The sequence below is a fragment of the Macaca mulatta genome, chromosome 6, assembly GCF_049350105.2.
Source record: "Macaca mulatta isolate MMU2019108-1 chromosome 6, T2T-MMU8v2.0, whole genome shotgun sequence".
NCBI classification, from domain to species: Eukaryota; Metazoa; Chordata; class Mammalia; order Primates; family Cercopithecidae; genus Macaca; species Macaca mulatta.
The window spans coordinates 74,106,976-74,121,469 of NC_133411.1; the positions used below are offsets into that span (position 1 = coordinate 74,106,976).

The 14,494-nt window shown below is 34.4% G+C and overlaps 1 protein-coding gene across 20 annotated transcripts in view; it reads left to right on the forward strand.

Moving 5' to 3' along the window:
• The window catches only part of ERBIN (erbb2 interacting protein), a 151,116-nt gene that overhangs the window by 78,732 nt on the left and 57,890 nt on the right, over positions 1-14,494 (forward strand). For 12 of the 20 annotated variants that reach the window (XM_078004794.1, XM_078004796.1, XM_015140140.3 and 9 more), the window contains 4 exons: positions 4,702-4,780; positions 6,195-6,284; positions 7,312-7,368; positions 14,145-14,208. In XM_078004794.1, the coding sequence (XP_077860920.1) occupies positions 7,358-7,368; positions 14,145-14,208 (75 nt within the window). In that variant the 5' untranslated portion in view covers positions 4,702-4,780; positions 6,195-6,284; positions 7,312-7,357. Of the gene's footprint in view, positions 1-4,701; positions 4,781-6,194; positions 6,285-7,284; positions 7,369-14,144; positions 14,209-14,494 lie in introns of all 20 variants that reach the window. The other 8 variants (XM_078004783.1, XM_078004787.1, XM_078004790.1 and 5 more) reach the window with 1 other exon arrangement.

Here is a 14,494-nt window from a genome sequence, read left to right on the forward strand (position 1 = left end):
GTCATGCCCTTGGAAGGACAGTTGCCATCAGCTGAGATGTGGAAATCTGTGAGAGTTGTAATTTTTAATAGAACAAATCAGGAGCTCAGTTTTTTTGAGTTCTAGTTGTTCATAGGGGTCTGGAGTTTAGTCAAGAGAAAAACTGTGCTAGAGATAAATATTTGGGAGATGTCACCATATGGATATTTAAAGCCTGAGATTAGATGCATTTGCCAAGGGCATGACTGTCAATAAAAAGGCGGCTAAAGAATGAGCCCTGGTTGGACCCCAACATTTAACAGATCTGGCGGAAGAGAAGATACAAAAGCTACTGAGAAGGAGCACTACTAATGTAGGGGGGAGAAGCTAGTCAAGTGAAAATGTTTCTTTTCCTTACTGCATTTTAGCTTCTCATGAAAAAGGATTATGCCTTAAATGTCTGTGGTATATAGCATAGTGTCTGATACTAACATTTGCTGAATAACTTTGAAGATAGGTAATTTCAGCTTGGGATAGGTTGAGTTTGAGGCTTGTGAACAAAATCTAATGGGCATTTGAAAATTCTTAGCAGCGGCTAAGGAGGGAGGTGGGAACTGGAGATACAGATTTAGAACCTACAAATGTATATTGTAGGAATTGAAGTCAGACTAAACACATTGCTAGCAATTTTCAAAAGTAGAAAACCGGTGTTTCAAAACTATTTGCTTAGGGCAAAATTACTACTATGTATCTGAAAGCCAATAATAATTTAGAATTTGTAATTTCACAGGCATTTGTGGAGTACTTTTTATAAACCACATGCTATGGAATAAAGTACTTTAAAATATAAAAAGTATGAAGTATTCAGGGCTGGTCATGGTGGCTCATGCCTGTAATCCCAACACTTTGGGAGGCCAAGGCGGGTGGATCACAAGGTCAGGAGATTGAGAACATCCTGGCTAACATGGTAAAACCCTGTCTCTACTAAAAAATACAAAAAATTAGCTGGACATGGTGGCGGATGCCTGTAGTCCCAGCTTCTTGGGAGGCTAAGGCAGGAGGCAGGTGTGAACACAGGAGGCAGAGCTTGCAGTGAGCTGAGATTGTGCCACTGCACTCCAGCCTGGGCAACAGTGTGAGACTCCATCTCAAATAAATGAATAAATAAATATGAAGTATTCATTTGTATTTGTGGGAGATGATCCAAGTATTAATTTCCACTAAATAATATTAAACTAATAAATACATTTTTATAGGAATTAAACACAATATTTATAATTTAAAACTTGAAATTATTCTCCATATGATATTTTAGATCAGTAGAACGTATTATATAGTCTTAGGTCTTTTTCTCTTAGATAGACTTTGTCATGTACTAAAAATACGGTAACTCCTAGAAATAATATCTTTTACTTGGTTATTTCAAAATACTTTATAGATTTTAATAACAACCAATAAAGTTGAGTTATTTAGCTAAATTTTAAAATGAGTTTGAATGCCAGTGAGAACTTTATAGAATGTTTTCTTGCTCCACCCAAACATGGAATGTTTTACTTTTAAAAAATATTAAGAATTGTGCACCACAACCAAATCCATTCCATGTATTCAAGGTTGGATCATTACTTGAAAATCAGTGTAATCCACCACATCAGTAGACACATAATTAACTCAGCAGTTCCAGTCTTAGATATTTACCCAAGAGAAATGCAAACATTTCCACAGAATGACTTTAAAAAAATACAGAAATTTTCAGTGCAACTTTTTCATAGTAATTCAAAACTGCCTCTGCTTCCTCTGTAACTCCACATTGGCCCCTGAGCACCACACGTACCCTAGAATTCTAGCCCCACTGCCACCAGGCACCGCTACATGCTCTCCTTAGGCTCTGCAGCAGCAGACACTGCCCTTTCATTTAAAAAATATTTAGTCAGTTCAGCAAAGGGATGCTCTCGTAGTATATTAGGAGCATCATTTTAATGCATCCTCAGTGGAGTGATCACTTAAAGACAATTGTTCGTCGAAGAACTAATAAAGATTTCACTCCTAAGGAAAAACGCAATAATGTTAAGTATTTTGTATGTAAATGAATGAGAGAAAAGATGGTAGGTAAGTGAAATTCAGCAAGCATTTGTTGTACAAAGATACAATGTACTAAATAGTAACATGTACTTAAAGTGGAGAATTGAGTCAATCGAAATAAAACCTAGCAGTAATACAAAGAATACACAACTAGTACAAAGTAAACAATTGTAAAAATGCCATAAAATGCATAATTGAACTTTTTGGAGAGTTAAATTTCATTGAGTTTAGAGATCAGGATAGGCTTTCAGAAGATCCTACTGGTTTTGCTGGGAGGAAGAGCATTCTAAGTAAAAAGAATGTCTTGTAAATGAGTATTAATTTGGAGGCTTGGAATAGGATTGCCAAGTTTGTTTTACCAGTAAGAAAATTTCCCTGTCTCCCATCTCCAAAAAAAAATCTCCCACATTCCTATTTTATCATCTTTTTATTAAAAATGACTTTTTTTTCCACTCAACAGGGGAAGAATGAATGATACAAAGCTACTAAATTTTAAAACTTAGATTAAGTGAAAAATAAATTACCAAAATCAGTGTAAGAAGTAGAAAACTGAAAAGGCCAGGGAATGTAACATTAAATTGAATTAGTAGTCAAAAAAAGTGCCAGTTAAAAATTCTGTGTTTAGCATTTCGAGCAACTACGAAACTGTTTTCCATAGTGGGTATATCAGTTTGCATTCTTACCAGCAATGTGTGTAGTTCCCAGTTTCTTGACATCCTCACAAACACTTGCTACTTTCATATATTACATTTATTTGTTAGGTCTCATGGGTCCTTAGTCTTCCTTTGTCTTTTTTTGACCTTGATAGTTTTGAAAGTTATTGGCCATTTATTTGATAGAATTTACTTAATTTGGATTCGTTTGGTGCTTGCTTATGATTAAATTCAGGTTGTGTGTTTTTGGCAAGTATATGTCCAAACCGATATGATATTGTTTCTCAGTACATCTCAGATTAGTTGCCACATTATGATGATGTTAACTGATAATGCCAACTTTCAAGCAATTTTGAAGGTTAAGGTGGTGCTTGTCAGATTTCTCTACTGTGAAGTGAATTTTCCGTTTTAATTGCTAAGTGTCGTGTGGAAATAATCTTTTGAGTCTCTATTAATACCCTGTTTTTCATCATACTTTTACCCACAATTTTTAGCATCCATTGATGAGTTTTGACTGAAACAGTTACTACTGTGTCATTTCCTATTTGGTGGTTTTGCATCATTCATTTTTCATCACCTGACATTCTATATATGATATTGTGGTAAACTTGTTTACTTAAAATCATGTAGTGATGAAGTTGAAAGGGTCTGAAATGGTTCTCTAATGACAATCCTGTTAATCATATGTTAATGGAGCAATGGATCTTACAAACACAGACTATGTAAAATTCATTTTTGGAATGTCTTAAATGTTATTAATTAGCATTCCTTTAATTTAGATTAGAACAGTGCTTTTTAAAGTTGATCTGTGGACCAATGGTAGTCCACAAATTATTTATTACTTTATTTTGGCTGTGATAATGTCAGGGAATGAGGAAATGCTCAGAATCTTTCACTGCAGTTTGATATTATTCCAGTTGTACAGTGTTTTGTAAATGTATTGGTCCACAACAGATTGGAAAATTAAAAAACCATGATCCTTTACCTCTTTTGGCTTGAAAAGCACTCGTCTAGGATACTCCAAAGCTGAAATGTCTAATAGATCTATTGAATATATCTATCATAGTATTAAGAAATCACTGCATTTTAAAGCAGTTAATATTTTTGGCATGACACTGGGTTATGTGAAGGGAAAAGGTTGAGAAAAGGGGAATATAACTATAGTTAGGAAAAATAGGATAGGTGCAGGAAAGAGAAAGTGTTTCATTATCTTAGGGTGGACAGTGCTGCCTTCAGGCAATATATCCACTGGCATATCTGATGTAGATTGTCTTCCTCTTCTATCTGCAGCTTTATTTTCAGTTTTGCTTATGTATGTTAGGAACCAGCTCAATCAAGAGCCCAGCATTTAAAAAACAATTCTTGGCCTGTGGGGTGGCTCATGCCTGTAATCCCAGCACTTGGGGAGATCGAGGTTTGTGGGTCACCTGAGGTCAGGAGTTCGAGACTGGTCTGACCAACATGGTGAAACTCCGTCTCTACTAAAATACAAAAATTAGCTGGGCATGGTGGCGGGTGCCTGTAATCTCAGCTATTCAGGAGACTGAGGCAGGAGAATTGCTTGAACCCAGGAGGCAGAAGTTGCACTGAGCCTAGTTCGCCCCACTGCACTCCAGCCTGGGCAGCAGATAAAGACTCCCTCTTAAAAACAAATAAAAATAATAAAAAAGAGTCCTTTTTTAAAAAAAATGAGAGAAACAGAAAGAATGTTAAATGTTCTACAGTTTAGGTCCTTAACATCACATGGAGAAGGCACTAATTTTCAGAAGAAAGAAAGAAAGGTAAAAATCAGTTTTTTAGCAGTATGTAATTGCAGTTATAAAGAGGCAAATAAAACGAGGAGGAAAGATAAAGAAATTGTTGTGGAGGTCATTGTTTAGTTCACATTGATGTTGTCAGTTCATCTACTTGTTAATTGGTATGTTACTTTAGAATCTGGAAGGTATGTATTATTGTTAGTGTTATTTTTGGCCTTTGTAATCTTTTAATTTGATCTTTGTTTGTTTTCTAGGCATACAGGAGTTTCCAGAAAATATAAAAAATTGTAAAGTTTTGACAGTTGTGGAGGCCAGTGTAAACCCTATTTCCAAGTAAGTTCTTAGGTGAATTATAAATTACTTTTGTGAATAAAACAATTATGAAACAGTAGTAGATATTATTGTACATATTTTAACAAAAATTTTTTATCAGTCTTAAGTCTATACAAAAAATTTCAATTTTAGAGTTTAAAAGGAATCTTTTAAATAATCTCTCTAACCCCATATACTACTAATGTAAAATCGTGATCCCAAAGAGATAGTGAGAGTGTTTTGCTCCAAGTCTCACAGATAATGTCAGAAATGAGAGTAGAATCCACATTCCCTCACTCTGTGTTATTTACACCCTAGAAGAGTGTCTTTGCCTTCAAATCAGGTGTGTGGTACCTTCAAACTTTTGAAAACAGTAAAGGAAACCAAAAGTTTCTTCACAATTTTAATAGAAGGCAAAACAACAGGAAACATAAACAAAACAATAACAACAACAACGACGACAATATATGATTGGTTGCAGTGTATCAGAGATTGTGAATGTCCACTTATGACAGTGATGACTGTAAACAGAAAGTTTTCCTGGCACCAAGGCTGTTAAATTTTGCAAAAATGGAACAGTGAAGCAAAAGATGAAAGAAGCATAGCAATCCAGAACCAACATGTAAAGATTATGCATAGTCTCTTCATTTGAAAATATTGCTCTAGCATCAAATTCTAGATCTTTACTTGTTTCATAATCAACAAAAAATAGAAGTAAAGCTAACACATGTAGATTGTTACATGGCCCTAACGTCATTTAGCTTTAAATGTTATTTCTTTTCGTTTGCTTATTATAAAATCATATAGTCTTAAAATTGTTCAGGAGCCAAATATTGAAATTGAAAGTAATCTCAACCAGTGGTTCTCAGCTGGGGGCTATCGTGCCCCAGGAGACTTTTGGCAGTTTCTGGACACATTTTTGGTTTTCATAGTGGGGTATGTGTGTGCGTGCATGCACACTATTGGCATCTAGTTTGTAGAGATCAGTGTTGTAGCTAAACATTCTACAGTGCACAGGACAGCCTAGGTACAACAAAATTCAGCCCAAAATTTCTCTGCCAAGGTTTAGAAATTCTTATCTAGTCCTTTTGATAGTCCTTTTGATTGAGAGTAGATAAGACAGATTTCAAGAGTGCCTGCTGATTTCAGAGTTGTACCCTAAATACATTTTTATGTATTGTGGCTCGTTCATAGATGAGTGTTTTGTTCAGATTTTACATTATTAAAACAAATATTGCCTCATTTTCTGTTTACAATGTGATGAAGATACATTGAAACAAGTAGGTTATTATAAAAGGCAAATCTTTGAAGGGGCTCTTATAAAAGTAAAGAAGTGACTGTTTTCTGTCTGTTGGAAAAATATGAGAGTCTTAGATTTTAGTAAAAGACTGAATTTCTTACATGAACTTAATTTAAATTCTGGTATTTTATGTAGGCTTCCTGATGGATTTTCTCAGCTGTTAAACCTAACCCAGTTGTATCTGAATGATGCTTTTCTTGAGTTCTTGCCAGCTAATTTTGGCAGGTAAATTATGGTTTCTTCTAAAACCTTTTATTATTAGCTCTTATAAAGTTTACAAACTATAAGCTGCTTTGGTAGTACTACTAATTACAGTTTCATAGGCTCTTTTTAAATTATTCCCAAGCATTGTGACTTTTATAGTCTCTTTGGTGGCTTTGAATTAATTTTTCCTAGTAAACAATAATCAGTGAGAGTTTGAAGGAAAAAGAAAATGTTTTTTTAGGTGGCCAAAACAATGTTTCAATGGGGGTAATTTCTGTATGCTTGAGATACTGAAAGCTGTATTCTTAGCATTCTAAAATGATCTAATAATTGATTTATCTGTCTTCCCTGCTGTAATCAAAATTCTTGAGAAAAGGGAATCTGTTTCTGGGGGTGACCTCATCATCTCCCTGCCACCCTCAAATCTCTGAGTAATTTTTTAAACAGATGAATGAATAATAGATATGAAGTTATTACTGAGTTTAACTACTAGAGAAAATGCTAGTCAACTAAATGTTAATTTTGTAGCCATCTTTTATGTAAAAATCATTGATGTTCTTGTCAGATTCCTCTTCTGTATCTGGCATTTGCATCACTTAGTCTGTTCATTTTCTTTCTAGTTTTAGTGGAATGTACATCAATGAAGTGCCAGAGGATTTCTCCTCCTCGTTTTGTTTCTTTATTTCTTCTCAGGGCAGCACTTTAAAGTTGCATTATTGTTTTTGAATCTACCAAGAGTTAACAATTTTTGTGAGCATTTTTGGTAAAAGGTATGAAATTCCGGAGGATTGATTCTTGGGGATAATCACTTTGTCACTTTGAAAATGTGTAGAAGTGCTAACCCTTCTCCTCTGACCATAATTTTGAGGAGCAAAAATAGTCTTTTCTTCCTTTGTATTTTATGTTGTATTCTGTAATTTCTAATATATTACTTTGCATATAGTAATTACACAATTATATTGCTTCCTTTAAAACATTAGAATATAACATTAATTTATTAAATTCATTGTCTTTGTCCTAGATACGTGATTTGTTTTTTGTATTGCAGATTAACTAAACTCCAAATATTAGAGCTTAGAGAAAACCAGTTAAAAATGTTGCCTAAGTAAGTAAAGGTGCTGTTCTTTAAAAAACTTAATTTATAATTTTTAATGATTAAGTCTTTAAAAATGTAAATTTTTATTACCTAAAATGTGGTGCAAATTATTTGTAAATCTTGACTGTGTGGTCATCATATTTTAATTAGTGGTGTTAAAATATTGAAATGTATGTGTCTGTTGTTGGTGTTTAACGTAGTACTGTGTTGGTAATGATTTATAGCTCTCTGAAATGCAGTCTTGTGTGTGACGTAAAAGTCAAAATAATAAGTATGTAAAGCCCACCTCAATACTGAGTAGAAATCCCAGATTTGTCTACTAAAGTTCATACACATATTGCTCATTAGAAAGATCCATAGGATCTTCACGTGAAGCCTGGTAACAGTAGAGCTTGATTGTCTGGCTTTCTAGTGTGTTGTAAATTAGAAATGGGATGATTGGTTCCCTAATGGTAAGCTAACAACAAGAAATGGCAATCCAGGAGCAAATAAAAAGATTTAATTATAAAAGAAACAGGTCTACAAACTCAAAATGCACTGTAGTCTGTGGCCATTCGTTGACCAAATATCTTAAAACAGTATGAATGCATTGCTATAGTGTTACATTTTAAGGGTTGGCAAGCTACAGTCTGTGATTAAATCTAGTCCACTGTCAGGTTTTGTAAACAAAAGTTTCATTGGAACACAACCACATGCATTCATGTACGTATTGTCTGTGACTGCTTTTGCTTTACAGTGATAAAGTAGTTGTCACTACTGTATGCATCTGTTGTTGGTGTTAGAGTGGTTGTCACTGCTCTATCACTGTAGGCTTTAAACTTTTTTAGGTGTACAGGACCTAAAATATTTACTCTCTGGCCCTTTACGGAAAAAATCTGTCAACTCGTGTTGAAATTGGATCATCAAGATTTGCCCACCCAGCCTGGGCCACAAAGCAAGACCCCCATCTCTACAGAAAATTAAAAAATTAGCTGGGCACGGTAGCATGTAACTATAGTCCCAGCTACTCTGGAGGCTGAGGAGTGAGGATCTCTTGAGTCTAGGAATTTGCACTTGTAGTGTGCAACGATTGCACCACTGCATAAGAACAGAGTTAGACCCTGTCTCAAAACAAACTTCTCACCTCTTGAGAAGGAAAACATCTCCAGTTACCCCAGGAGATGTTCTGTTTACTCAGCTTCTATGACATATTTATATCTGTTACAGTATTTGCTGGATAATGTTAACATATTTATATCTGTTAACAGTATTTGCTTGATCTATTTTTATTCTTCCCTGACCAGCATATAACATGCATGTATGTGCATGTATATCTTTCCCCTTGGTTTCCCGTGATTATCTGTGAGGACAGAGACTGTGTCTTATTTTTTATTCCAAAAGACAATGTTTTGAGTAATTGTTTTATGCAGGGATGAATATTTATAGTGATGATTGTGAGTATAAGTTAAAGTCAAATTATAATCCATATTAAAATTCAAAAAAATATATATATATTGCAGATTTGATACTCTCATTGATAATTCCTTAGCTAAAAACGTGACTGGTTTCTAAGAGATTTGAATAACAAGATGTAAATTGTCTACTGTAATAGCTAAGCCTGCAATTACTATGTGATATCATAGGTAATTAACTGATTTTAACACCTTTTAGAGATTCAAATTAGACTCTCAGTGAATTTGCAGATATTCTTTTCTCCTTTTAAGATATGATTGTAGCCTTATAAATACATTTTTACTGAGGTAAAATATGTTTAAAATTTACTATCTTTACCATTTTTATGTGTACAATTCAGTGGTAATAAATACATTTATATTCTTTCCCCTTCATTCCTTCCTCCCCACTGCGCTCCTCAGCCTCTGGTAATCACCATTCTACTCTTATCTTCATGAGATCTGTTTTTCATTTTTTGTTTTGTTTTTTTTTTGAGATGGAGTCAGTCTCTGTCGACCAGGCTTGAGTGCAGTGGTATGATCTCAGTTCACTGCACCCTCCACCTCCCGAGTTAAAGTGATTCTTGTTCCTCAGCCTCCAGAGTGGCTGGGACTACAAGCATGTACTACCACATCTGGCTAATTTTTTGTATTTTTAGTAGAGACGGGGTTTTGCTATGTTGGTCAGACTGGTCTTGAACTCCTGGCCTCAAATGACCTGCCCTCTTCAGCTTCCCACAGTGCTGGGATTACAGGCGTGAGCCCCCACACCCGGCCTGGGATCTACTTTTTTTAGCTCGCACATATGAGTGAGTACATGCTTGGCTTATTTCACTTAATGTAATGGCCTCCTGATCAACCCATGTTACTGTAGGCAGCCTCTTTTATGGCTGAATAATATTCCATCTTGTACCATATTTTCTTTATCCATTCATCTGTTGATGGTTACTTAAATTGATTCCATATTTTGGCTATTGCAAATAGTGCTGCCATAGACATAGCAGTTCAGATAACCCTTCAGTATACTGATTTCGTTTCTTTTGTATATATACCCAATAGTGGAATTGCTGGATTGTGGGATAGTTCCATTTTTAATTTTTTTTTTAGGAACTTCTGTACTGTTCTCCATAGTGGCTATGTTAATTTATATTCCCACCAACAGTGTTCAGAGATTCCTCTTTGTCCACATCCCTGCTAGCGTCTGTTATCGCCTATCTTTTTAATGTAAGCCATTTTAAGTAGGGCAAGATGATATCTCATTGTAGTTTTCTCTGATTAGTGATGATCATTTTTTCATATACCTGTTTGTCATTTGTATGTCTTCTTTTGAGAAATGTCTATTCAGATCTTTGGTGTATTTTACAATATAATTTAATTTTTTTTTTTTTTTGCTATTGATTTGTTGAAACTTCTTATGTATTCTAATTATTAATTCCTGTCAGATGGATACTTTGCAAATATTTCTCCCATTCTGTAGTTTGTTCATTTTGTTGATAGTTTCCTTTGCTGTGCGGTTTTTTTAGCTTGCTGTAATCCCATTTGTCTATTTTTGTTGCTTTGATTGCCTGTGCTTTTGAGGTCTTACACAAAAAAATCGTTGCCCAAACCAGTATCCTTGATACTGATATTGGGAATTAACATTCTCCAGTGTTTTCTTCTGGTAGTTTCATAGTTTCAGGTCTCAGATTTAAGTCTTTGACCCATTGTGAGTTACTTTGTGTGTATGGTGAGAGATAGAGGTCTAGTTTTATTTTTCTGCATATAGTTACCCAGTTTCCCAGCATCAATTATTGAAGAAACTGTCTTTTCCCCATTTTATCTTCTTGGCACCTTTTCCTAGGATGAGTTGGCTGTAAATGCATGGATTTATATCTCGGTTCTCAATTCCTTTCCGTTGGTCTATGTGCCTATGTACTATGCTGTTTTGATTACTATGGCTTTGTAGTACATTTTGAAGTCTAGTAGTGTGATACCTTCAACTTTGTTCTTTTTGCTCAGCATCACTGTGGTTATTTGGAGTCTTTTGTTGTGGTTCTGTATACATTTTAGGATTTTAAAAATATTTCTGTTAAGAATGTCAGTGTTTTGATGGGGATGACATTGAATCTGTACATTGCTTTGCGTAGTATTGTCGTTTTAACTATCCTAATCCATGAGCATGGAGTATCTTTCCATTTTTTTGTGTCCTCTTTAATTTCTTACGTCAGAGTTTTATAGTTTTTCTTGTATAGATCTTTCATGTCTTTAGACTGATTCTTAGGTGTGTATATATATATACACACATACACATATATAACTATATACACATACATATATACACACACACACACACACACATATATATAAATATATTTTTGAGATGGAATCTCGCTCTGTCGCCCAGGCTGGAGTGCAGTGGCATAATCTTGGCTCAGTGCAAGCTCTATCTCCCGAATTCACGCCATTCTCCTGCCTCAGTCTCCTGAGTAGTTGGGGCTACAGGCGCCCACCACCACACCCGGCTAATTTTTGTGTTTTTAGTAGAGACAGGGTTTCACCATGTTAGCCAGAATGGTCTCTATCTCCTGACCTCGTGATGCGCCTGCCTAGGCCTCCCAAAGTGCTGGGATTACAGGCGTGAGCCACTGCACCTGGCTGGTATTTTATATTTTTTGTAACTACTATAAATGGGAATGCTTTCTTGATTTTTCAGATTATTTGCTGTTGGCATATGTAAATCCTCCTGATTTTCACATGTTGATTTTGTATCCTTCAACTTTACTTAATTTGTTTATCAGTTCTAACAGTTTTTTGATGGAGTCATTAGATTTTTCTAGGTATAAGATCATGTTGTCTGTGAACAAGGCTAATTTTGACTTCTTATTTTCCAATTTGGATGCTCTTTCTTTCTCTTTCCTAATTGTTTTTGCGTGATTATAACTTTTGAGACCTCACAAACAAGAGGATATAGTTGTAAATATTACAAAGTAATGTGCATTTAGGTTATATGACTATATCAAAGATTAGAGCAATGGAAAGAGCTGTTGTTTTAGATATATAGTTAAGTGAAATTTAATGCTACCTAAAGAATATTGGAGAGAACTAGTACCAAGAACACAAAAGATGTTTTACTTTTCCTTTGAGGAGAGGAGAAAGTAAAATGAGTTCAATACAGATGAGTTTTAGAAACAGATGGGAGAAAATCTGAGGAATATTGTTTATGTTTTCTCCTTGAGATAGGCGGCTAGATCTTAATCTAGGATGCAGTTTTACTTCTGAGATTTCTAAAGTGTTTGAGTATAGCCACAGTTGTCATTATTAACTACAGAGAGTTGAGATTGAGACACTTTTTGACATGACAGTATATTTTCTTTTCTATTACATATCTGTATCATTCACATTTTCCTAAAATTGTTTTAAAATTTAACTTTTCCAGGCCATCATCTGTAATTGAATTTTTCCAATGCACTGCTTTTCATTTTTGTACCCTATTCTAAAACTGTTACGCCATTGACATTATGTGCTCAATAGTTGCATGTGAATTTTCTGTTATCTTGTCATAACAATACTGAAGCAAGAAATGTAAGATTATGTTTTGTTCTTTCAGTCTTCTCTTTCTCCTCACAATCCTCTTTACTTTTTGCAAATCTCCACCTGGTATAGTTATTTGAATATAGGAAATTACTATCATAGCATGTGACTTTATACATCTGGAGAAAGATCCTGGAAACAACCTTTCGCTTGTTATGAAGGAAGCTAGAACTTACAGGTTTTCTGGGGAAAGATATGAGTAAGGAAGTAGAATTATAGTACCTGAGAATAGGCACTTAGTAAATCTAAGTGAAAGCAGTTTTATAAAAATTGGCATTATGAGATGAATTGAAGGGTTGATGACAGAATGGCATATTTAAAATGTAAAGGGAAAATTCGCTTCTAATGTAGACCAATGACAGTTTCATTACAATGATGGTGTTTGCTCTTATATTTTTTAACTAAAAAGATGGAGAAATGTTGCAACTGAGTTTTATTTTACTTACCACTTATTTTTGTTAAAATTCCAGAAAAGATAGGAATAGTTTGTTTTTTGTGCCATAATTTGTAGCGCCTGTGGATTTTAAATGATACTCATTTTCAAAGTATTAACATTAATGTAATATACTGATATTGTGATTATAACTATATTTTGCTCTCATTTTGTCATATCCTACAAAATCCTTAATACAGAATTTCTTTTTTTTTTTTTTTTTTTTTTTTTTTTTTTTTTTTTTTTGAGACGGAGTCTCTCTCTGTCACCCAGGCTGGAGTGCGGTGGCCGGATCTCAGCTCACTGCAAGCTCCGCCTCCCGGGTTCACGCCATTCTCCTGCCTCAGCCTCCCGAGTAGCTGGGACTACAGGCACCCGCCACCTCACCCGGCTAGTTTTTTGTATTTTTTAGTAGAGACGGGGTTTCACCGTGTTAGCCAGGATGGTCTCGATCTCCTGACCTAGTGATCTGCCCGTCTCGGCCTCCCAAAGTGCTGGGATTACAGGCGTGAGCCACTGCGCCCGGCCAATACAGAATTTCTTATCTGGGTAACTGGTAGCATCTCTATATTAAATAATAGAGGTTATACAAAAATAGCAACTTAAGAGCATAAATATTTGTTTGAATTAGTTTCAAAAGGTACCTTTGTAAAAGGAGAGATAAAAGATAAAAGTGCAACATAGTTTATTTCATTACAAAACTGGTTTGTACATCTTTCAAGTTCCTGTAGTTTCAGTGAAGTGTTGATGTTAAGTTGGAAGTTAAGAATGGTATATTATTGCTTTTATTTAAAATAAATGTCAACTACTAATTTGTGATTCATATAATATAACTTTATTTTGAATTGTATTAGATTTAATTTGAACATGTGGGGAGTAATAATACATGTACTGTTAGCATTTTGAATATTAATTTTCAGAGTTACAGTTATCTTAAAGTCTTACAAATATATGAGCAGTTTTGAAAAAGAATTTTTGTAATTATGGTAGTAATTACCAGGCATCTGCCAAAATTTATTAGCTGACTTGTACTATATGAAAATTTATTATGTGAAAAAATAGAAACTCATTATTCGTATTCTGGCTTGTGGGTTTAAATTTGTTGCAGTTGCTTCTTAAAAATAGAAATGAAAAGACCAATGAGAAGACAAAGTAAGATAATAACTGATCATCTATTTTATCTAGAAATCTTAACTTTTAAAATTTTTTAGAAAATTAATATTTTTCTTTTGTCAACATGGAAAGCCCATAAATAATTACATATTCCATAAGAATGTTTTAGACTATGTTTTGAAAGCTTCCATGTAATTGATATTTTTGTAGTTAATTTTTCATTACTCCATTATGAACAGAACCATGAACAGACTGACCCAGCTGGAAAGACTGGATTTGGGAAGTAACGAATTCACGGAAGTGGTAAGTTCTCATCAGTCTCACTTTCCCTAAGTTCTTATATTTGATGAAGAACAAAATGTGAAAAGTAATGTATTTCTTTTAAAAATTGGATAAAGGTTTGCCTTTTTTTTTTTTTTTTTTTTTAGTTATAAGATATGGAAGTTCTTAGCCAGAACTTTCCAGACAGATAGAAAAATTAACCAGACAGATGAGCATAAAATGTAAAAGCAATGAGAAGTCCATGGAAGAGATACCTAAACAATTTTTAGCATAGGAAGCAGAAAATTTGAGTGATTATAAGTGAGAA